The sequence below is a fragment of the Rhinoderma darwinii genome (assembly GCF_050947455.1).
Source record: "Rhinoderma darwinii isolate aRhiDar2 chromosome 3 unlocalized genomic scaffold, aRhiDar2.hap1 SUPER_3_unloc_18, whole genome shotgun sequence".
Lineage (NCBI taxonomy): Eukaryota > Metazoa > Chordata > Amphibia > Anura > Rhinodermatidae > Rhinoderma > Rhinoderma darwinii.
Window position 1 is genome coordinate 78987 of NW_027461743.1, and position 24566 is coordinate 103552.

The window sequence follows — 24566 nt, forward strand, 5'->3', positions numbered from 1 at the left end:
TAACATTCTGCTGCCTGCAGCCACCACTAGAGGTAGCTCACTACATACAGATATACACAGCTCCCATAGAGTTACATGATAATATTCTGCTGCCTGCAGCCACCACTAGGGGGAGCTCACTACATACAGATATATACAGCTCCCATAGAGTTACATGATAACATTCTGCTGCCTGCAGTCACCACTAGGGGGAGCTTACTACAAACAGATATATACAGCTCCCATAGAGTTACATGATAACATTCTACTACCTGCAGTCACCACTAAGAGGAGCTGAAAACATACAGATATATACAGCTCCCGTAGAGTTACATGATAACATTCTGTTGCCTGAAGTTACCACTAGGGGGATTTCAATACATACAGATATATACAGCTCCCATAGAGTTACGTGATAACATTCTGCTGCCTGCAGTCACCACTAGGGGAAGGTTACTACATACAGATATATACAGCTCCCATAGAGTTACATGATAACATTCTGTTGCCTGCAGTCACCATTAGGGGAAGGTCACTACATATAGATATATACAGCTCCCATAGAGTTACATGATAACATTCTGTTGCCTGAAGTCACCATTAGGGGAAGGTCACTACATACAGATATATACAGCTCCCATAGGGTTACATGATAACATTCTGCTGCCTGCAGTCACCATTAGGGAAAGGTCACTACATACAGATATATAAAGCTCCCATAGAGTCACATGATAACATTCTGCTGCCTGCAGCCACCACTAGGGGGAGCTCACTACATACAGAAATATACAGCTCCCATAGAGTTACATGATAACATTCTGTTGCCTGAAGTTACCACTAGGGGGAGTTCAATACATACAGATATATACAGCTCCCATAGAGTTACGTGATAACATTCTGCTGCCTGCAGTCACCACTAGGGGAAGGTCACTACATACAGATATATACAGCTCTCATAAAGTTACATGATAACATTCTGTTGCCTGCAGTCACAATTAGGGGAAGGTCACTACATACAGATATATACAGCTCCCATAGAGTTACATGATAACATTCTGCTGCCTGCAGTCACCACTAGGGGGAGCTCACTACATACAGATATATACAGCTCCTATAGAGTTACATGATAACATTCTGCTGATTGCAGTCACCACTAAGAGGAGCTCAATACATACAGATATATACAGCTCCCATAGAGTTACATTATAATATTCGGCTGCCTGCAGCCACCACTAGGGGAGATCACTACATACAGATATATGCAGCTCCCATAGAGATACATGATAACATTCTGCTGCCTGTAGTCACCACTAGGGGGAGCTTACTACATACAGATATATACAGCTCCCATAGAGTTACATGATAACATTCTGCTGCCTGTAGTCACCACTAGGGGGAGCTCACTACATACAGATATATACAGCTCTCATAGAGTTACATGATAACATTCTGCTGCCTGCAGCCACCACTAGAGGTAGCTCACTACATACAGATATATACAGCTCCCATAGAGTTACATGATAATATTCTGCTGCCTGCAGCCACCACTAGGGGGAGCTCACTACATACAGATATATACAGCTCCCATAGAGTTACATGATAACATTCTGCTGCCTGCAGTCACCACTAGGGGGAGCTCACTACATACAGATATATACAGCTCCCATAGAGTTACATGATAACATTCTAATGCCTGCAGCCACCACTAGGAGGAGCTCACTACATACAGATATATACAGCTCCGATAGAGTTATATGATAACATTTTGCTGCCTGCAGTCGCCACTAGGGGGAGCTCACTACATACAGATATATACAGCTCCCATAGAGTTACATGATAACATTCTAATGCCTGCAGACACCACTAGGAGGAGCTCACTACATACAGATATATACAGCTCCCATAGAGTTACATGATAACATTCTGCTGCCTGCAGCCACCACTAGAGGTAGCTCACTACATACAGATATACACAGCTCCCATAGAGTTACATGATAATATTCTGCTGCCTGCAGCCACCACTAGGGGGAGCTCACTACATACAGATATATACAGCTCCCATAGAGTTACATGATAACATTCTGCTGCCTGCAGTCACCACTAGGGGGAGCTTACTACAAACAGATATATACAGCTCCCATAGATTTACATGATAACATTCTACTACTCGCAGTCACCACTAAGAGGAGCTGAAAACATACAGATATATACAGCTCCCGTAGAGTTACATGATAACATTCTGTTGCCTGAAGTTACCACTAGGGGGATTTCAATACATACAGATATACACAGCTCCCATAGAGTTACGTGATAACATTCTGCTGCCTGCAGTCACCACTAGGGGAAGGTTACTACATACAGATATATACAGCTCCCATAGAGTTACATGATAACATTCTGTTGCCTGCAGTCACCATTAGGGGAAGGTCACTACATATAAATATATACAGCTCCCATAGAGTTACATGATAACATTCTGTTGCCTGAAGTCACCATTAGGGGAAGGTCACTACATACAGATATATACAGCTCCCATAGGGTTACATGATAACATTCTGCTGCCTGCAGTCACCATTAGGGAAAGGTCACTACATACAGATATATAAAGCTCCCATAGAGTCACATGATAACATTCTGCTGCCTGCAGCCACCACTAGGGGGAGCTCACTACATACAGAAATATACAGCTCCCATAGAGTTACATGATAACATTCTGTTGCCTGAAGTTACCACTAGGGGGAGTTCAATACATACAGATATATACAGCTCCCATAGAGTTACGTGATAACATTCTGCTGCCTGCAGTCACCACTAGGGGAAGGTTACTATATACAGATATATACAGCTCTCATAGAGTTACATGATAACATTCTGTTGCCTGCAGTCACCATTAGGGGAAGGTCACTACATACAGATATATAAAGCTCCCATAGAGTCACATGATAACATTCTGCTGCCTGCAGTCACCACTAGGGGGAGCTCACTACAGACAGATATATACAGCTCCTATAGAGTTACATGATAACATTCTGTTGCCTGAAGTTACCACTAGGGGGAGTTCAATACATACAGATATATACAGCTCCCATAGAGTTACGTGATAACATTCTGCAGCCTGCAGTCACCACTAGGGGAAGGTCACTACATACAGATATATACAGCTCCCATAGAGTTACATGATAACATTCTGTTGCCTGCAGTCACCATTAGGGGAAGGTCACTACATATAAATATATACAGCTCCCATAGAGTTACATGATAACATTCTGTTGCCTGAAGTCACCATTAGGGGAAGGTCACTACATACAGATATATACAGCTCCCATAGGGTTACATGATAACATTCTGCTGCCTGCAGTCACCATTAGGGAAAGGTCACTACATACAGATATATAAAGCTCCCATAGAGTCACATGATAACATTCTGCTGCCTGCAGCCACCACTAGGGGGAGCTCACTACATACAGAAATATACAGCTCCCATAGAGTTACATGATAACATTCTGTTGCCTGAAGTTACCACTAGGGGGAGTTCAATACATACAGATATATACAGCTCCCATAGAGTTACGTGATAACATTCTGCTGCCTGCAGTCACCACTAGGGGAAGGTTACTACATACAGATATATACAGCTCTCATAGAGTTACATGATAACATTCTGTTGCCTGCAGTCACCATTAGGGGAAGGTCACTACATACAGATATATAAAGCTCCCATAGAGTCACATGATAACATTCTGCTGCCTGCAGTCACAACTAGGGGAAGGTCACTACATACAGATATATACAGCTCCCATAAAGTTACATGATAACATTCTGTTGCCTGCAGTCACCATTAGGGGAAGGTCACTACATACAGATATATACAGCTCCCATAGAGTTACATGATAACATTCTGCTGCCTGCAGTCACCACTAGGGGGAGCTCACTACATACAGATATATACAGCTCCTATAGAGTTACATGATAACATTCTGCTGATTGCAGTCACCACTAAGAGGAGCTCAATACATACAGATATATACAGCTCCCATAGAGTTACATTATAATATTCGGCTGCCTGCAGCCACCACTAGGGGAGATCACTACATACAGATATATACAGCTCCCATAGAGATACATGATAACAGTCTGCTGCCTGCAGTCACCACTAGCGGGAGCTCACTACATACAGATATATACAGCTCCCATAGAGTTACATGATAACATTCTGCTGCCTGCAGTTACCACTAGGGGGCGCTCACTACATACAGGTAAATACAGCTCCTATAAAGTTACATGATAATATTCTGCTGCCTGCAGTCACCACTAGGAGGAGCTCACTACATACAGATATATACAGCTCCCATAGAGTTACATGATAACATTCTACTACCTGCAGTCACCACTAAGAGGAGCTGAAAACATACAGATATATACAGCTCCCGTAGAGTTACATGATAACATTCTGTTGCCTGAAGTTACCACTAGGGGGAGTTCAATACATACAGATATATACAGCTCCCATAGAGTTACGTGATAACATTCTGCTGCCTGCAGTCACCACTAGGGGAAGGTTACTACATACAGATATATACAGCTCTCATAGAGTTACATGATAACATTCTGTTGCCTGCAGTCACCATTAGGGGAAGGTCACTACATACAGATATATAAAGCTCCCATAGAGTCACATGATAACATTCTGCTGCCTGCAGTCACCACTAGGGGGAGCTCACTACAGACAGATATATACAGCTCCTATAGAGTTACATGATAACATTCTGCTGATTGCAGTCACCACTAGAGGGAGCTCACTACATACAGATATATACAGCTCCCATAGAGTTACATGATAACATTCTGCTGATTGCAGTCACCACTAAGAGGAGCTCACTACATACAGATATATACAGCTCCCATAGAGTTACATGATAACATTCTGCTGCCTGCAGTCACCACTAGGGGGAGCTTACTACATACAGATATATACAGCTCCCATAGAGTTACATGATAACATTCTGCTGCCTGTAGTCACCACTAGGGGGAGCTCACTACATACAGATATATACAGCTCCCATAGAGTTACATGATAACATTCTGCTGCCTGCAGCCACCACTAGAGGTAGCTCACTACATACAGATATATACAGCTCCCATAGAGTTATATGATAACATTTTGCTGCCTGCAGTCGCCACTAGGGGGAGCTCACTACATACAGATATATACAGCTCCCATAGAGTTACATGATAACATTCTGCTGCCTGCAGCCACCACTAGAGGTAGCTCACTACATACAGATATACACAGCTCCCATAGAGTTACATGATAATATTCTGCTGCCTGCAGCCACCACTAGGGGGAGCTCACTACATACAGATATATACAGCTCCCATAGAGTTACATGATAACATTCTGCTGCCTGCAGTCACCACTAGGGGGAGCTTACTACAAACAGATATATACAGCTCCCATAGATTTACATGATAACATTCTACTACCTGCAGTCACCACTAAGAGGAGCTGAAAACATACAGATATATACAGCTCCCGTAGAGTTACATGATAACATTCTGTTGCCTGAAGTTACCACTAGGGGGATTTCAATACATACAGATATACACAGCTCCCATAGAGTTACGTGATAACATTCTGCTGCCTGCAGTCACCACTAGGGGAAGGTTACTACATACAGATATATACAGCTCCAATAGAGTTACATGATAACATTCTGTTGCCTGCAGTCACCATTAGGGGAAGGTCACTACATATAGATATATACAGCTCCCATAGAGTTACATGATAACATTCTGTTGCCTGAAGTCACCATTAGGGGAAGGTCACTACATACAAATATATACAGCTCCCATAGGGTTACATGATAACATTCTGCTGCCTGCAGTCACCATTAGGGAAAGGTCACTACATACAGATATATAAAGCTCCCATAGAGTCACATGATAACATTCTGCTGCCTGCAGCCACCACTAGGGGGAGCTTACTACATACAGAAATATACAGCTCCCATAGAGTTACATGATAACATTCTGTTGCCTGAAGTTACCACTAGGGGGAGTTCAATACATACAGATATATACAGCTCCCATAGAGTTACGTGATAACATTCTGCTGCCTGCAGTCACCACTAGGGGAAGGTTACTACATACAGATATATACAGCTCTCATAGAGTTACATGATAACATTCTGTTGCCTGCAGTCACCATTAGGGGAAGGTCACTACATACAGATATATAAAGCTCCCATAGAGTCACATGATAACATTCTGCTGCCTGCAGTCACCACTAGGGGGAGCTCACTACAGACAGATATATACAGCTCCTATAGAGTTACATGATAACATTCTGTTGCCTGAAGTTACCACTAGGGGGAGTTCAATACATACAGATATATACAGCTCCCATAGAGTTACGTGATAACATTCTGCTGCCTGCAGTCACCACTAGGGGAAGGTCACTACATACAGATATATACAGCTCCCATAAAGTTACATGATAACATTCTGTTGCCTGCAGTCACCATTAGGGGAAGGTCACTACATACAGATATATACAGCTCCCATAGAGTTACATGATAACATTCTGCTGCCTGCAGTCACCACTAGGGGGAGCTCACTACATACAGATATATACAGCTCCTATAGAGTTACATGATAACATTCTGCTGATTGCAGTCACCACTAAGAGGAGCTCAATACATACAGATATATACAGCTCCCATAGAGTTACATTATAATATTCGGCTGCCTGCAGCCACCACTAGGGGAGATCACTACATACAGATATATACAGCTCCCATAGAGATACATGATAACAGTCTGCTGCCTGCAGTCACCACTAGTGGGAGCTCACTACATACAGATATATACAGCTCCCATAGAGTTACATGATAACATTCTGCTGCCTGCAGTTACCACTAGGGGGCGCTCACTACATACAGGTAAATACAGCTCCTATAAAGTTACATGATAATATTCTGCTGCCTGCAGTCACCACTAGGAGGAGCTCACTACATACAGATATATACAGCTCCCATAGAGTTACATGATAACATTCTACTACCTGCAGTCACCACTAAGAGGAGCTGAAAACATACAGATATATACAGCTCCCGTAGAGTTACATGATAACATTCTGTTGCCTGAAGTTACCACTAGGGGGAGTTCAATACATACAGATATATACAGCTCCCATAGAGTTACGTGATAACATTCTGCTGCCTGCAGTCACCACTAGGGGAAGGTTACTACATACAGATATATACAGCTCTCATAGAGTTACATGATAACATTCTGTTGCCTGCAGTCACCATTAGGGGAAGGTCACTACATACAGATATATAAAGCTCCCATAGAGTCACATGATAACATTCTGCTGCCTGCAGTCACCACTAGGGGGAGCTCAATACAGACAGATATATACAGCTCCCATAGAGTTACATGATAACATTCTGCTGATTGCAGTCACTACTAAGAGGAGCTCACTACATATAGATATATACAGCTCCCATAGAGTTACATGATAACATTCTGCTGCCTGCAGTCACCACTAGGGGGAGCTTACTACATACAGATATATACAGCTCCCATAGAGTTACATGATAACATTCTGCTGCCTGTAGTCACCACTAGGGGGAGCTCACTACATACAGATATATACAGCTCCCATAGAGTTACATGATAACATTCTGCTGCCTGCAGCCACCACTAGAGGTAGCTCACTACATACAGATATATACAGCTCCCATAGAGTTACATGATAATATTCTGCTGCCTGCAGCCACCACTAGGGGGAGCTCACTACATACAGATATATACAGCTCCCATAGAGTTACATGATAACATTCTGCTGCCTGCAGTCACCACTAGGGGGAGCTTACTACAAACAGATATATACAGCTCCCATAGAGTTACATGATAACATTCTACTACCTGCAGTCACCACTAAGAGGAGCTGAAAACATACAGATATATACAGCTCCCGTAGAGTTAAATGATAACATTCTGTTGCCTGAAGTTACCACTAGGGGGAGTTCAATACATACAGATATATACAGCTCCCATAGAGTTACGTGATAACATTCTGCTGCCTGCAGTCACCACTAGGGGAAGGTTACTACATACAGATATATACAGCTCCCATAGAGTTACATGATAACATTCTGTTGCCTGCAGTCACTATTAGGGGAAGGTCACTACATACAGATATATACAGCTCCCATAGGGTTAAATGATAACATTCTGCTGCCTGCAGTCATCATTAGGGGAAGGTCACTACATACAGATATATACAGCTCCCATAGAGTCACATGATAACTTTCTGCTGCCTGCAGTCACCACTAGGGGGAGCTCACTACATACAGATATATACAGCTCCTATAGAGTTACATGATAACATTCTATTGCCTGCAGTCACCATTAGGGGAAGGTTACTACATACAGATATATACAGCTCCCATAGTGTTACATGATAACATTCTATTGCCTGCAGTTACCATTAGGGGAAGGTCACTACATACAGAGATATACAGCTCCCATAGGGTTACATGATAACATTCTGCTGCCTGCAGTCACCATTAGGGGAAGGTCACTACATACAGATATATAAAGCTCCCATAGAGTCACATGATAACATTCTGCTGCCTGCAGTCACCACTAGGGGGAGCTCACTACATACAGATATATACAGCTCCTATAGAGTTAAATGATAACATTCTGCTGATTGCAGTCACCACTAGAGGGAGCTCACTACATACAGATATATACAGCTCCCATAGAGTTACATGATAACATTCTGCTGATTGCAGTCACCACTAAGAGGAGCTCAATACATACAGATATATACAGCTCTTATAGAGTTACATTATAATATTCGGCTGCCTGCAGCCACCACTAGGGCAGATCACTACATACAGATATATACAGCTCCCATAGAGATACATGATAACATTCTGCTGCCTGCAGTCACCACTAGCGGGAGCTCACTACATACAGATATATACAGCTCCCATAGAGTTACATGATAACATTCTGCTGCCTGCAGTCACCACTAGGGGGAGCTCACTACATACAGATATGTACAGCTCCCATAGAGTTACATTATAACATTCTGCTGCCTGCAGTTACCACTAGGGGGCACTCACTACATACAGGTAAATGCAGCTCCTATAAAGTTACATGATAATATTCTGCTGCCTGCAGTCACCACTAGGAGGAGCTCACTACATACAGATATATACAGCTCCCATAGAGTTACATGATAACATTCTACTACCTGCAGTCACCACTAAGAGGAGCTGAAAACATACAGATATATACAGCTCCCGTAGAGTTACATGATAACATTCTGTTGCCTGAAGTTACCACTAGGGGGAGTTCAATACATACAGATATATACAGCTCCCATAGAGTTACGTGATAACATTCTGCTGCCTGCAGTCACCACTAGGGGAAGGTTACTACATACAGATATATACAGCTCCCATAGAGTTACATGATAACATTCTGTTGCCTGCAGTCACTATTAGGGGAAGCTCACTACATACAGATATATACAGCTCCCATAGAGTTACATGATAACTTTCTGCTGCCTGCAGCCACCACTAGAGGGAGCTCACTACATACAGATATATACAGCTCCCATAGAGTTACATGATAACATTCTGTTGCCTGCAGTCACTATTAGGGGAAGGTCACTACATACAGATATATACAGCTCCCATAGGGTTAAATGATAACATTCTGCTGCCTGCAGTCATCATTAGGGGAAGGTCACTACATACAGATATATACAGCTCCCATAGAGTCACATGATAACTTTCTGCTGCCTGCAGTCACCACTAGGGGGAGCTCACTACATACAGATATATACAGCTCCTATAGAGTTACATGATAACATTCTGCTGATTGCAGTCACCACTAGGGGGAGCTTACTACATGCAGATATATACAGCTCCCGTAGAGTTACATGATAACATTCTACTACCTGCAGTCCCCACTAAGAGGAGCTGAAAACATACAGATATATACAGCTCCCGTAGAGTTACATGATAACATTCTGTTGCCTGAAGTTACCACAAGGCGATGCGGACTAACAAAGTTGGCACCACGGAATGAGGGAATCACAGCGCATGCGTGGAGGAGCGTGCGTACACACAAACACTAGGTGAATGAGAGAGCAAAAAGATATGTACCGAGCAGCTCAAAATAAAGTAAGGCTCACATGGGGACGATATAAGCCGAATATCATACAAATAACAAATACCAATTTCAATTTATAAAGGATATATAGAAATAATAATAATAATGAACATAAATAATCTATATAAGTCTTATAGATCAAATGAGACACAATAACTAAAGAAAACGAATAATATATGTTATATACATGAAAAAAAAATACTAAATATAAATATATAAATAATATAAAAATATATACAAATTAATAATGCCTAGGGTTAAATTATAAATGACACCTACATAGACTATCAAGTAATAGTGAATAACCGTGAAAAAGAGAAAATGAATAAAATAAATGTGAAAACATCGTAGTATAAAAATAAAAATAAAGGTGCATAAAGCAAAAGAGTTTTGATACAATAAAAAGTGATGTGAATAAATATGTGGTATAAATATAATAAGAAAAAATGTAATAACAAAGAACCCTTTCTTTTTATATATATATATAAAAGAAATATAGTGTGAAAATAGATATGTATACAGTATGCAATCAAAAACACAAGTAATATAAAAAATATACTATAAAACGGAAATATAGACAGAGTATACACAATGATATCACAATAAGCATAGACATCCAAATAACAAACATATAAAAACATAACAATTACAAATAACACACAAAATAATAACAATAATAAATGTAAAATAAATACAAATAATAATAATTGTTAAAAAATAAAAATATATACATAAAAAATAATAAGAATAATAAATAACAATATAAATAAATAAAACATGAAAAAATAATAAAGAAATATAAATAAATAAATGAATATAAAGTTAAACAATATATATATAAAGAAATATACAGCAGAATAAATTAGAATTGTATATTATAGCTTGATTGAAGAAATCATCCACCGATGCTCAATAATTCGTGATGTATAGGATATTCATGAACTAGGTATTCAGCCCATAGGAACATCACAATAGAATAGGCCAACAAGGGTCTGCTAACCCTTTGGTACACTTATCAGTCTACCGTGCTGCTGCTCTCCATGTGTTTGTTTGTTTGTTTGTTTGTTTGTTTGTTTGTATGTTTATTGTATTTCATGTGATACCAGATATACACAGTCACCACTAGGGGGAGCTCACTACATACAGATATATACAGCTCCCATAGAGTTACACGATAACATTCTGCTGCCTGCATCCACCACTAGAGGGAGCACTCTACATACAGATATATAGAGCTCTCATAGAGTTACATGATAACATTCTGCTGCCTGCAGTCACCACTAGGGGGAGCTCACTACATACAGATATGTACAGCTCCCATAGAGTTACATGATAATATTCTGCTGCCTGCAGTTACCATTAGGGGGCGCTCACTACATACAGATATATACAGCTCCTATAAAGTTACATGATAATATTCTACTGCCTGCAGTCACCACTAGGAGGAGCTTACTACATACAGATAGATACAGCTCACATAGAGTTACATGATAACAATCTGCTATCTGCAGCCACCACTAGGGGGAGCTCACTACATACAGATATATACAGCTACCATAGAGTTACATGATAATATTCTGATTTCTGCAGCCACCACTAGGGGGAGCTCACTACATACAGATATATACAGCTCTCGTAGAGTTACATGATAACATTCTGCTGCCTGCAGCCAACACTAGGGGGAGCTCACTACATACAGATATACACAGCTCCCATAAAGATACATGATAACATTCTGCTGTCTGCAGTCACCACTAGGGGGAGCTCACTACATACAGGTAAATACAGCTCCTACAAAAGTTACATGATAACATTCTGCTGCCTGCAGTCACCACTAGGGGTAGCTCACTGCATACAAATATATACAGCTCCCATAGAGTTATATGATAACATTCTGCTGCCTGCAGTCACCAGTAGAGGGAGCTCACTACATACAGATATATATACAGCTCCCATAGAGTTACATATAACATTCTGCTACCTGCAGTCACTACTAGAGGGAGCTCACTACATACAGATATATACAGCTCCCATAGAGTTACATGATAACATAATGCTGCCTGCAGTCACCACTAGGGGTAGCTCAGTGCATACAGATATATACAGCTCCTATAGAGTTACGTGATAACATTCTGCAGCCACCACTAGGGGGAGCTCACTACATACAGATATATACAGCTCCCTTAGAGTTACATGATAACATTCTGCTGCCTGCAGCCACCACTAGGAGGAGCTTACTACATACAGATAGATACAGCTCCCATAGAGTTACATGATAACAATCTGCTATCTGCAGCCACCACTAGGGGGAGCTCACTACATACAGATATATACAGCTACCATAGAGTTACATGATAATATTCTGATTTCTGCAGCCACCACTAGGGGGAGCTCACTACATACAGATATATACAGCTCTCGTAGAGTTACATGATAACATTCTGCTGCCTGCAGCCAACACTAGGGGGAGCTCACTACATACAGATATACACAGCTCCCATAAAGATACATGATAACATTCTGCTGTCTGCAGTCACCACTAGGGGGAGCTCACCACATACAGGTAAATACAGCTCCTACAAAAGTTACATGATAACATTCTGCTGCCTGCAGTCACCACTAGGGGTAGCTCACTGCATACAAATATATACAGCTCCCATAGAGTTATATGATAACATTCTGCTGCCTGCAGTCACCAGTAGAGGGAGCTCACTACATACAGATATATATACAGCTCCCATAGAGTTACATATAACATTCTGCTGCCTGCAGTCACTACTAGAGGGAGCTCACTACATACAGATATATACAGCTCCCATAGAGTTACATGATAACATAATGCGGCCTGCAGTCACCACTAGGGGGAGCTCACTACATACAGATTTATACAGCTCCCATAGAGTTACATGATAACATTCTGCTGCCTGCAGTCACCACTAGGGGTAGCTCAGTGCATACAGATATATACAGCTCCTATAGAGTTACGTGATAACATTCTGCAGCCACCACTAGGGGGAGCTCACTACATACAGATATATACAGCTCCCTTAGAGTTACATGATAACATTCTGCTGCCTGCAGCCACCACTAGGAGGAGCTTACTACATACAGATAGATACAGCTCCCATAGAGTTACATGATAACAATCTGCTATCTGCAGCCACCACTAGGGGGAGCTCACTACATACAGATATATACAGCTACCATAGAGTTACATGATAATATTCTGATTTCTGCAGCCACCACTAGGGGGAGCTCACTACATACAGATATATACAGCTCTCGTAGAGTTACATGATAACATTCTGCTGCCTGCAGCCAACACTAGGGGGAGCTCACTACATACAGATATACACAGCTCCCATAAAGATACATGATAACATTCTGCTGTCTGCAGTCACCACTAGGGGGAGCTCACCACATACAGGTAAATACAGCTCCTACAAAAGTTACATGATAACATTCTGCTGCCTGCAGTCACCACTAGGGGTAGCTCACTGCATACAAATATATACAGCTCCCATAGAGTTATATGATAACATTCTGCTGCCTGCAGTCACCAGTAGAGGGAGCTCACTACATACAGATATATATACAGCTCCCATAGAGTTACATATAACATTCTGCTGCCTGCAGTCACTACTAGAGGGAGCTCACTACATACAGATATATACAGCTCCCATAGAGTTACATGATAACATAATGCGGCCTGCAGTCACCACTAGGGGGAGCTCACTACATACAGATTTATACAGCTCCCATAGAGTTACATGATAACATTCTGCTGCCTGCAGTCACCACTAGGGGTAGCTCAGTGCATACAGATATATACAGCTCCTATAGAGTTACGTGATAACATTCTGCAGCCACCACTAGGGGGAGCTCACTACATACAGATATATACAGCTCCCTTAGAGTTACATGATAACATTCTGCTGCCTGCAGCCACCACTAGGGGGAGCTCACTACATACAAATATATACAGCTCCCATAGAGTTACATGATAATAATCCACCGCCTGCAGCAACCACTAGAGGGAGTTCACTACATACAGATATATAGCATATAGCCTGCGGCCCTGACTTACATTTAACAGAACACGGTTGTTTCTCCAGAAACAGAGACGCGTTCATACAGAGAACAGGCTGTAGACGCGGGTACAGAGGTCATTGAGGGGCACGATATGGAAGGCGCTCGTCTTATGAGAATGACACGATTATTGGTTACTAACCAGTTAAAAAATGACATCAGCTCCCTCTGTTTATAGCCCTGAAGACCATAGGCACTTAAAGGGCACACAATGGCGCGAATCCCTCCGATTCCGATGGACGCCATTAAAAGTCCGGCATAGAAAAGCAATGTCTGCTCCCTCCGAGCCAGCGTGTGCGCGATGTGATGCGTGTCTACGTAGAAGTCCTCAAAGGGAAACGCGACTACGGGCAGCAGGGCCGTTCCTGGGGGCACAAAACAAATATGTCACAGGCCAAATGTCAACTTATCAGCACCCCTCAAACTGCACCCCAACTGCAGGATCTACCAAACTGCACCCCAACTGCAGGATCTACCGAACTGCACCCCAACTGCGGGATCTACCAAACTGCACCCCAACTGCAGGATCTACCAAACTGTACCCCAACTGCAGGATCTACCAAACTGCACCCCAACTGCGGGATCTACCAAACTGTACCCCAACTGCAGGATCTACCAAACTGTACCCCAACTGTAGGATCTACCAAACTGTACCCCAACTGCAGGATCTACCAAACTGTACCCCAACTGCAGGATCTACCAAACTGCACCCCAACTGCAGGATCTAACAAACTGCACCCCAACTGCGGGATCTACCAAACTGCACCCCAAGTGCAGGATCTACCAAACTGTACCTCAACTGCAGGATCTACCAAACTACACCCCAAGTGCAGGATCTAACAAACTACACCTCAACTGCAGGATCTAACAAACTACACCTCAACTGCAGGATCTACCAAACTGTACCCCAACTGCAGGATCTAACAAACTACACCTCAACTGCAGGATCTACCAAACTTCACCTCAACTGCAGGATCTACCAAACTGTACCCCAATTGCAGGATCTACCAAACTTCACCCCAACTGCAGGATCTACCAAACTGCACCCCAACTGCAGGATCTACCAAACTTCACCCCAACTGCAGGATCTACCAAACTACACCCCAACTGCAGGATCTACCAAACTTCACCCCAACTGCGGGATCTACCAAACTGTACCCCAACTGCAGGATCTACCAAACTGTACCCCAACTGCAGGATCTACCAAACTTCACCCCAACTGCAGGATCTACCAAACTGCACCCCAACTGCAGGATCTACCAAACTGCACCCCAACTGCAGGATCTACCAAACTTCACCCCAACTGCAGGATCTACCAAACTGCACCCCAACTGCAGGATCTACCAATTTGCACCCCAACTGTAGGATATACCAACTTCACCCCAACTGCTTGATCTACCAAACTTCACCCCAACTGCAGGATCTACCAAACTGCACCCCAACTGCAGGATCTACCAAACTGCACGCCAACTGCAGGATCTACCAAACTGCATCCCAACTGCGGGATCTACCAAACTGCACCCCAACTGCGGGATCTAATAAACTTCACCCCAACTGCGGGATCTACCAAACTGCACCCAAACTGCAGGATCTACCAAACTGTACCCCAACTGTAAGATCTACCAAACTGCACCCCAACTGCAGGATCTACCAAACTGCACCCAAACTGCAGGATCTACCAAACTTCACCCCAACTGCAGGATCTACCAAACTGCACCCCAACTGCGGGATCTACCAAACTGCACCCCAACTGCAGGATCTACCAAACTTCACCCCAACTACAGGATCTACCAAACTGCACCCCAACTGTAAGATCTACCAAACTGCACCCCAACTGCAGGATCTACCAAACTTTACCCCAACTGCAGGATCTACCAAACTTCACCCCAACTGCAGGATCTACCAAACTTCACCCCAACTGCAGGATCTACCAAACTTCACCCCAACTGCAGGATCTACCAAACTGTACCCCAACTGCAGGATCTACCAAACTTCCCCCCAACTGCAGGATCTACCAAACTGCACCCCAACTGCAGGATCTACCAAACTTCACCCCAACTGCAGGATCTACCAAACTGCACCCCAACTTCAGGATCTACCAAACTTCACCCCAACTGCGGGATCTACCAAACTTCACCCCAACTGCGGGATCTACCAAACTTCACCCCAACTGCAGGATCTACCAAACTGCACCCCAACTGTAGGATCTGCCAACTGCACCTTAAATGCAGGGTTTGGAGATCTATGTTGTTAGTATAACCCCCTGTTAGAACATGAGCTGACCCCCCCGAAACGTGAGCTCTTACAGTTCCCCCATGATATCAGCTGATACAATTGTCTAGAGGACTAATGACAACACTGCTGGACTGGTGCACACAAGTGTTGTCAGGAGACTCCTGGAGATGTTCTGCTGACAGGAAACCTCCACCTTCTACTTGCGATTACCCAAAGCTGAGGTGAGAGAATTTGCCCTTATCACCCCCCACTACAAAGGCCTCAGGTCGACTCTACTCATAACGTCTCTCGGTTCTGAGCAGGATCCTGCGCCTGTATCCAAATAATGTATCCAACTATCGTATCCAACTATTGTATCCAATTATATTGTATCCAACTATCGTATCCAATTATCGTATCCAATTATCGTATCCAACTATCGTATCAAACTATCGAATCCAATTATCGTATCCAACTATCGTATCCAACTATCGTATTCAACTATCGAATCCAATTATCGTATCCAACTATCGTATCCAACTATCGTATCCAATTATCGTATCCATCTATTGTATCCAATTATATCGTATCCAACTATCGTATCCAACTATCATTTCCAATTATATCGTATCCAACTATCGTATCCAATTATCATATCCAATTATCGTATCCAATTATCGTATCCAACTATCGTATCCAATTATCGTATCCAATTATCATATCCAATTATCGTATCCAATTATCGTATCCAACTATCGTATCCAACTATCGTATCCAATTATCATATCCAATTATCGTATCCAATTATCGTATCCAACTATCGTATTCAACTATCGAATCCAATTATCGTATCCAACTATCGTATCCAATTATCGTATCCAATTATCGTATCCAATTATCGTATCCAACTGTCGTATCTAATTATCGTATCTAATTATCGTATCCAACTATCGTATTCAACTATCGAATCCAATTATCGTATCCAACTATCGTATCCAATTATCGTATCCAATTATCGTATTCAACTATCGTATCCATCTATCGTATCTAATTATCGTATCCAACTATCGTATCCAATTATATAGTATCCAACTATCGTATCCAACTATCGTATCCAACTATCGAATCCAATTATCGTATTCAACTGTCGTATCTAATTATCGTACAGAGTTCACCCTGGACCCGAGAGGCTTTTACTGGACTGACAAACAGAACGTGCAGAATGGACCGGGAGACCCTGTTTTGCCGTCAAATTCTATGTTTCTCACTGATAGGGAAGTACACAGAGCCACAGCTCAGGGGCCACAAAGGAGCTCAGCTCAGGGGCCACAAAGAAACTCAGCTCAGGGGCCACAAAAAGAAACTCAGCTCAGGGGCCACAAAAAAAATCAGCTCAAGGGCCACAAAGGAGCTCAGCTCAGGGGCCACAAAGAAACAGCTCAGAGGCCACAAAAATAAATAAATGAGGAAGTTTTGAAGGCATGAGAAATAAGAAGACCTGTCTGTGACTCCCCTGGTCACACCCGGACACTTCACTTACTGTCATTCTGCAGGAGCCCGTGGTCACACCGGACACTTCACTTACTGTCATCCTGCAGGAGCCCCTGGTCACACCGGACACTTCACTTACTGTCATCCTGCAGGAGCCCCTGGTCACACCCGGACACTTCACTTACTGTCATTCTGCAGGAGCCCGTGGTCACACCGGACACTTCACTTACTGTCATCCTGCAGGAGCCCCTGGTCACACGCGGACACTTCACTTACTGTCATCCTGCAGGAGCCCCTGGTCACACCCGGACACTTCACTTACCCTCATCCTGCAGGAGCCCCTGGTCACACCCGGACACTTCACTTACTGTCATCCTGCAGGGGCCCTGGTCACACCCAGACACTTCACTTACTGTCATCCTGCAGGAGCCCCTGGTCACACCCGGACACTTCACTTACCCTCATCCTGCAGGAGCCCCTGGTCACACCCGGACACTTCACTTACTGTCATCCTGCAGGAGCCCCTGGTCACACGCGGACACTTCACTTACTGTCATCCTGCAGGAGCCCCTGGTCACACCCGGACACTTCACTTACCCTCATCCTGCAGGAGCCCCTGGTCACACCCGGACACTTCACTTACTGTCATCCTGCAGGGGCCCTGGTCACACCCAGACACTTCACTTACTGTCATCCTGCAGCTCGCGCAGACACCTACCTACAAAATGCAGGAAAGTGCAGATATAAAGCAGTCTTGTCCGTCCGGTACCCAGATCTGCTGACCAGCCTACGAGGACCGGCGTGAGGGTGGAGGCTCCCACAAAGCAGAGGTTCGCCATGGCCGCCTGGTGATACTGGTAGCCGAGCTTTAAGGTACAGAACAGGATCATGTTGCAGACCGTGGCAAAGAAAGTGAATCGCTCACACAGGTCCACCAGGAGCATGCAGATGATGGGCTGGAGGCTCCTCTGGGCCTGAGTCCTCGAGGACTCCAGATGGACATCTCTCCTCCAGAACCTGCTGCTGCTGTCCCTGTGCGGGGACTGGAACCTGGAGAAGCGCACGAAGTGCGGCAGAGGCATCTCACCGGCGGGATCTCACTGGGTGTGGGAGTCAGCGGATCCTCAGCGCTCACCAGGAATCTCACACTCACATAATAATATTCCTCTGCAAGTCACAGGCGGCTGCTGCACCAAACCCTGCTCCTCTGTCTCCAACAAATCTAATTAGTAGAAACAACAGTCCAAACCTGAGCCGGGTGCAAAGAACGTCTCTAAATAAGTGTTTATAACAGATCTGTAATGCTCAGTGTGAATGAAGCCCCATGTTCTGCTGTACCCACAATCCAGCGGTGTATGAACGAGCCGCGGACAATCAGCCCCCGTATACAAACTAAAAAGAACAACTCCAAGAGACTACAGCGCCAGTCCCATCAAGAGACGCAAGAAACAGGAGGGTAAACGGCCAGAAGAGACGAGAAAGTCCATGGAGTCCGGGCCTGGTGACCGGAGGCTGGAAAATGCCCAGAGGGGACGGAAGGGTCCACGGAGTCTGGGCCTGAGGAAGCCGCATAGAGTTCAATTTTTCACATCAACATCCAAGAATGGCGGATTCCAAAATAATAAAGAACGCTCCAAGATCCACCTGCTTTTTCCTTACGCTTTTCCTTCATATAAAGGATGTTTTATTCCTACCGGGCTGTCTCATTAGAACAACGTCTGTCCATAGCCCCATTACAACATGTAAACGTTACAGGGGGGTCTTCTGCTCGGGCAGCTCCTCTATGGACCACAATGCTGTATGGGCTGGAGCCGTCCATGTGTTATTCATCTGAACGACGGCCTTGTAATACCTCATAGGGACCTCCTTGACAGTGGGGCGGCCATGTTGTCGTCCGGTGCGGTGACTTCGGATTATTTGGCCATCATTAGACTCTTACTAGACTTCTCTGTGCACATGTTTGGATGACATGGACGCTCCAGCATCTGGTTGGGGCTCGGTGTTGTTCACACACAGAACACATGTAACGCCGGACGACGCTTCAGCCTCCATAAAGACGTTGATTTCACAGCTTCAGCCTCCATAAAGACGTTGATTTCACAGTAAACCGCAGCAAAGCCATCAAATATACAAATGACAGCACAAGGATGAAGAGCCGCCGTGACCGGGAGCGGCTCTGCCCGAGATTCCTAAATTGGCCCCTTAGAGATCATTTAGCGCTGTGTTATCTCAGAACTTGTCGGTCATTTTGTCAGGTCGGTTTAACAAGCAATAATCCTTCCTGCACTAGAAATGTGATGAAACCTTCCGGAAATCTCCGCGGTGTACATGAAAGGTCAGAGGCCGGGAGAGCTGGAGTCAGGTAATTATCGGCAACCGTCTATGTGCTGCACCCGGCAGGCTGGAGTCCCGGCGGCTGTCTATGTGCTGCACCCGGCAGGCTGGAGTCCCGGCGGCCGTCTATGTGCTGCACCCGGCAGGCTGGAGTCCCGGCAGCCGTCTATGTGCTGCACCCGGCAGGCTGGAGTCCCGGCGGCCGTCTATGTGTTGCACCCGGCAGGCTGGAGTCCCGGCAGCCGTCTATGTGTTGCACCCGGCAGGCTGGAGTCCCGGCGGCTGTCTATGTGCTGCACCCGGCAGGCTGGAGTCCCGGCAGCCGTCTATGTGTTGCACCCGGCAGGCTGGAGTCCCGGCGGCCGTCTATGTGCTGCACCCGGCAGGCTGGAGCAGCTTCTTCCCACCTCGTGCAGCTCCACACGTTGCAGCCATAATTATTCCCGGATGTTTTATCAACTTCTTCACCTGAAGACACCTGTGGTCCATGAAACGAACATCATCCGGGGGCGACTTATACTGCTCAGCCTGCAAGATGAGGACTTCATCTCAAACCACCCAGGACGTGGCCCAGAACTCAGCGCCCTCTAATTACAGTCACATCAGTGTTTTATCATGAAGGGGATCTGCAGCTTTTTCTCTCTGTTATCAGCCCTTGTTTGTTAAGCGACCTTGAGCGATGGCGGCTCAGGACCAGGGTCGCAGAAATCGTTCTGCCCACAAACCAGCTATGGGGTCCACTGATTAACCTAATGGAAGGAACATGTCTGGAAAAATGGAGGAACATTTATCAAAATGAAATGCGCCAAAGAAGCACCATAGTGGGCGTTAGAAAAAGATTCACGTGACACCATATTTATGATTGGTCTGTGGATTATGATTGTACCTAATACGTTACTGAGGACTCCGATCATTACTGTGAAGAGGGACAAGATCTGGCAACCTATAATAATGTAGTAACATAGTAATATAGTAACATATATAAAAATAACATAGTATCATATAACATACTAATGTAGTAACAAAGTAATATATAACATAGTAACACATAAGAAAGTAATATAGTAACACAAAACACAGCAATGTAGTAACATAGTAATATAAAAACAGAGTAATGTAGTAACATAGTAACATAAAAACACAGCAATGTAGTAACATAGTAATATAAAAACAGAGTAATGTAGTAACATAGTAACATAAAAACACAGTAATGTAGTAACATAGTAATATAAAAACACAGTAATGTAGTAACATAGTAATATAAAAACACATTAATGTAGTAACATAGTAACATAAAAACACAGTAATGTAGTAACATAAAACACAGTAATGTAGTAACATAGTAACATAAAAACACAGTAATGTAGTAACATAGTAATATAAAAACACAGTAATGTAGTAACATAGTAATATAAAAACACAGTAATGTAGTAACATAGTAACATAAAACACAGTAATGTAGTAACATAATAACATACAAACACAGTAATGTAGTAACATAGTAATATAAAAACACAGTAATGTAGTAACATAGTAACATACAAACACAGTAATGTAGTAACACAGTAATATAAAAACACAGTAAGGCAGTAACATACTAACATAAAAACACAGTAATGTAGTAACATAGTAATATAAAAACACAGTAATGTAGTAACATAGTAACATAAAAACACAGTAATGTAGTAACATAGTAACATAAAAACACAGTAATGTAGTAACATAGTAACATAAAAACACAGTAATGTATTAACATAAAACACAGTAATGTAGTAACATAGTAATATAAAAAACACAGTAATGTAGTAACATAGTAACATAAAAACACAGCAATGTAGTAACATAGTAACATAAAACACAGTAATGTAGTAACATAGTAATATAAAACACAGTAATGTAGTAACATAGTAACATAAAAACACAGTAATGTAGTAACATAGTAATATAAAAATACAGTAATGTAGTAACACAGTAACATAAAACACAGTAATGTAGTAACATAGTAATATAAAAACACAGTAATGTAGTAACATAGTAACATAAAACACAGTAATGTAGTAACATAGTAACATAAAAACACAGTAATGTAGTAACATAGTAATATAAAAACACAGTAATGTAGTAACATAGTAATATTAAAATACAGTAATGTAGTAACATAGTAATATAAAAACACAGTAATGTAGTAACATAGTAACATAAAACACAGTAATGTAGTAACATAGTAACATAAAAACACAGTAATGTAGTAACATAGTAAAATAAAAACACAGTAACGTAGTAACATAGTAATATAAAAACACAGTAATGTAGTAACATAGTAACATAAAAACACAGCAATGTAGTAACATAGTAATATAAAAACTCAGTAATGTAGTAACATAGTAACATAAAAACACAGCAATGTAGTAACATAGTAACATAAAACACAGTAATGTAGTAACATAGTAACATAAAACACAGTAATGTAGTAACATAGTAACATAAAAACACATTAATGTAGTAACATAGTAATATAAAAACAGAGTAATGTAGTAACATAGTAACATAAAAACACAGTAATGTAGTAACATAGTAACATAGTAACATAAAAACACAGTAATGTAGTAACCTAGTAACATAAAAACACAGTAATATAGTAACATAAAACACAGTAATGTAGTAACATAGTAACATAAAACACAGTAATGTAGTAACATAGTAACATAAAAACACGGTAATGTAGTAACACAGTAACATAAAACACAGTAATGTAGTAACATAGTAATATAAAAACACATTAATGTAGTAACATAAAACACAGTAATGTAGTAACATAGTAATATATATATAAAAAACAACATAGTATCATATAACATACAAGTGTAGTATCAAAGTAATATATAACATAGTAACATGTATAGTAAAATATAACAATAAGTAATGAAGTAACATATAACAAACTAGCTTTTATACCCGCGTTGCTCGGGAGGTTGACTTACGGTATAGATAGAGTAAAAGCGCACTATTTAAATACCCAATTATGTGTTGTAAGGCCCCATGCAAACGACCGTAGAATTCATCCGTAATTACGGACCCATTCACTTCTATTGGCCATGGACACCTTCCTGTATATTTACAGGAAGGTGTCCGTGCCGTAGAAAGGCTCCGCAAAAGATAGGACATGTCTATAGGACTTTATATGGGAACACGACCCGCATAATAATTAGAGAGTATTAGACGTTAACTTACCAGCTTCTTCCTCCAGGCCGTCGTCCCGGGATGACGTTTCATCCCATGCGACCGATGCAGCCAATCGCAGGCCAATCACAGGCTGCAGCGGTCACGTGGACTGCCGCGTCATCCAGGGAGGTCACTGGATGTTAAGAGGAACGCGTCACCAAGACAACGGTACGTATGAACTTCTTTACTATCAATCGCTGCAAAAACTCTGCGCGAAAGGGCTGCCTCTTCTCTCTATCCAGCACTGATAGAGAGAAGGGGCTGCCGATTATGGCAGAGAAAACAGGTCCGTAAATACGTGTGGAATACTGGTGACACCGGACCCAATGTTATTGGAAGCACCATTAAATATCATTAACACTATGATAACATGATCAAAATTTTTTTCTTTTCTTTTCTTTAGGAAATAAAAGTCCTAAGCCAGGGCTCCTAGACTAAACTACTAAGTGGTGGATGAGGGGCGGGGACTTCTGATTCATGCCCATTTGGCATCATTTTTCCTCGCTCATTTTTCCTCGCTCCTCGTCTTTACCATTAGTCCCTCCATCGCTCATTGCTTCTCCATGCATTTTAGTGCCTCAATCCCTCATTGCTTCTCCATGCATTTTAGTCCCTCAATTATACGAGACAGGACAACTGTCCTGCCTTTGTGTAAACCCGCTGTGGCCAACATCGCAGTGCTGCTGTGTTAGGAAATTCAGCGAGGAATGATGTACGTTGCAGCCAATTATGGGTTGCCACGTCATCAATAGGAGGCGGAACCTGTCAGTGCAATCCGTTACCTGGGGAACATGTGTCCAATCAAAAATAGCTATTCCCTGATTTTAAACCAATGAAAAATCGGGCTTCAAACAAACTTTCGAAAATATATATAAGATAACATAGAATCATGCAGTATTATATTATAACGAGAACAAGGCGGCTGATATCACTCTGTCATGCTGATTGAATTATAAGAGCAGACTGGTTGCTTTAAAAGGGGGATTGTCTTCTTCTGTTAACCATGGTTACCTCCAAGGAAACACCTGCAGTCATCA

General features: G+C 42.6%; 1 protein-coding gene across 1 annotated transcript in view; it reads right to left on the reverse strand.

Moving 5' to 3' along the window:
* SLC15A5 (solute carrier family 15 member 5) overlaps positions 1-19055 on the reverse strand; it is a 50712-nt gene extending 31657 nt beyond the window's left edge. Inside the window, exons 1-2 of the mRNA XM_075847319.1 lie at positions 18692-19055; positions 14411-14633 (exon numbers count right to left, since the gene is read on the reverse strand). Of these exons, the coding sequence (XP_075703434.1) occupies positions 14411-14633; positions 18692-19055 (587 nt within the window). The remainder of the gene's footprint in view (positions 1-14410; positions 14634-18691) is intronic.
* Positions 19056-24566: the final 5511 nt, after the last annotated feature.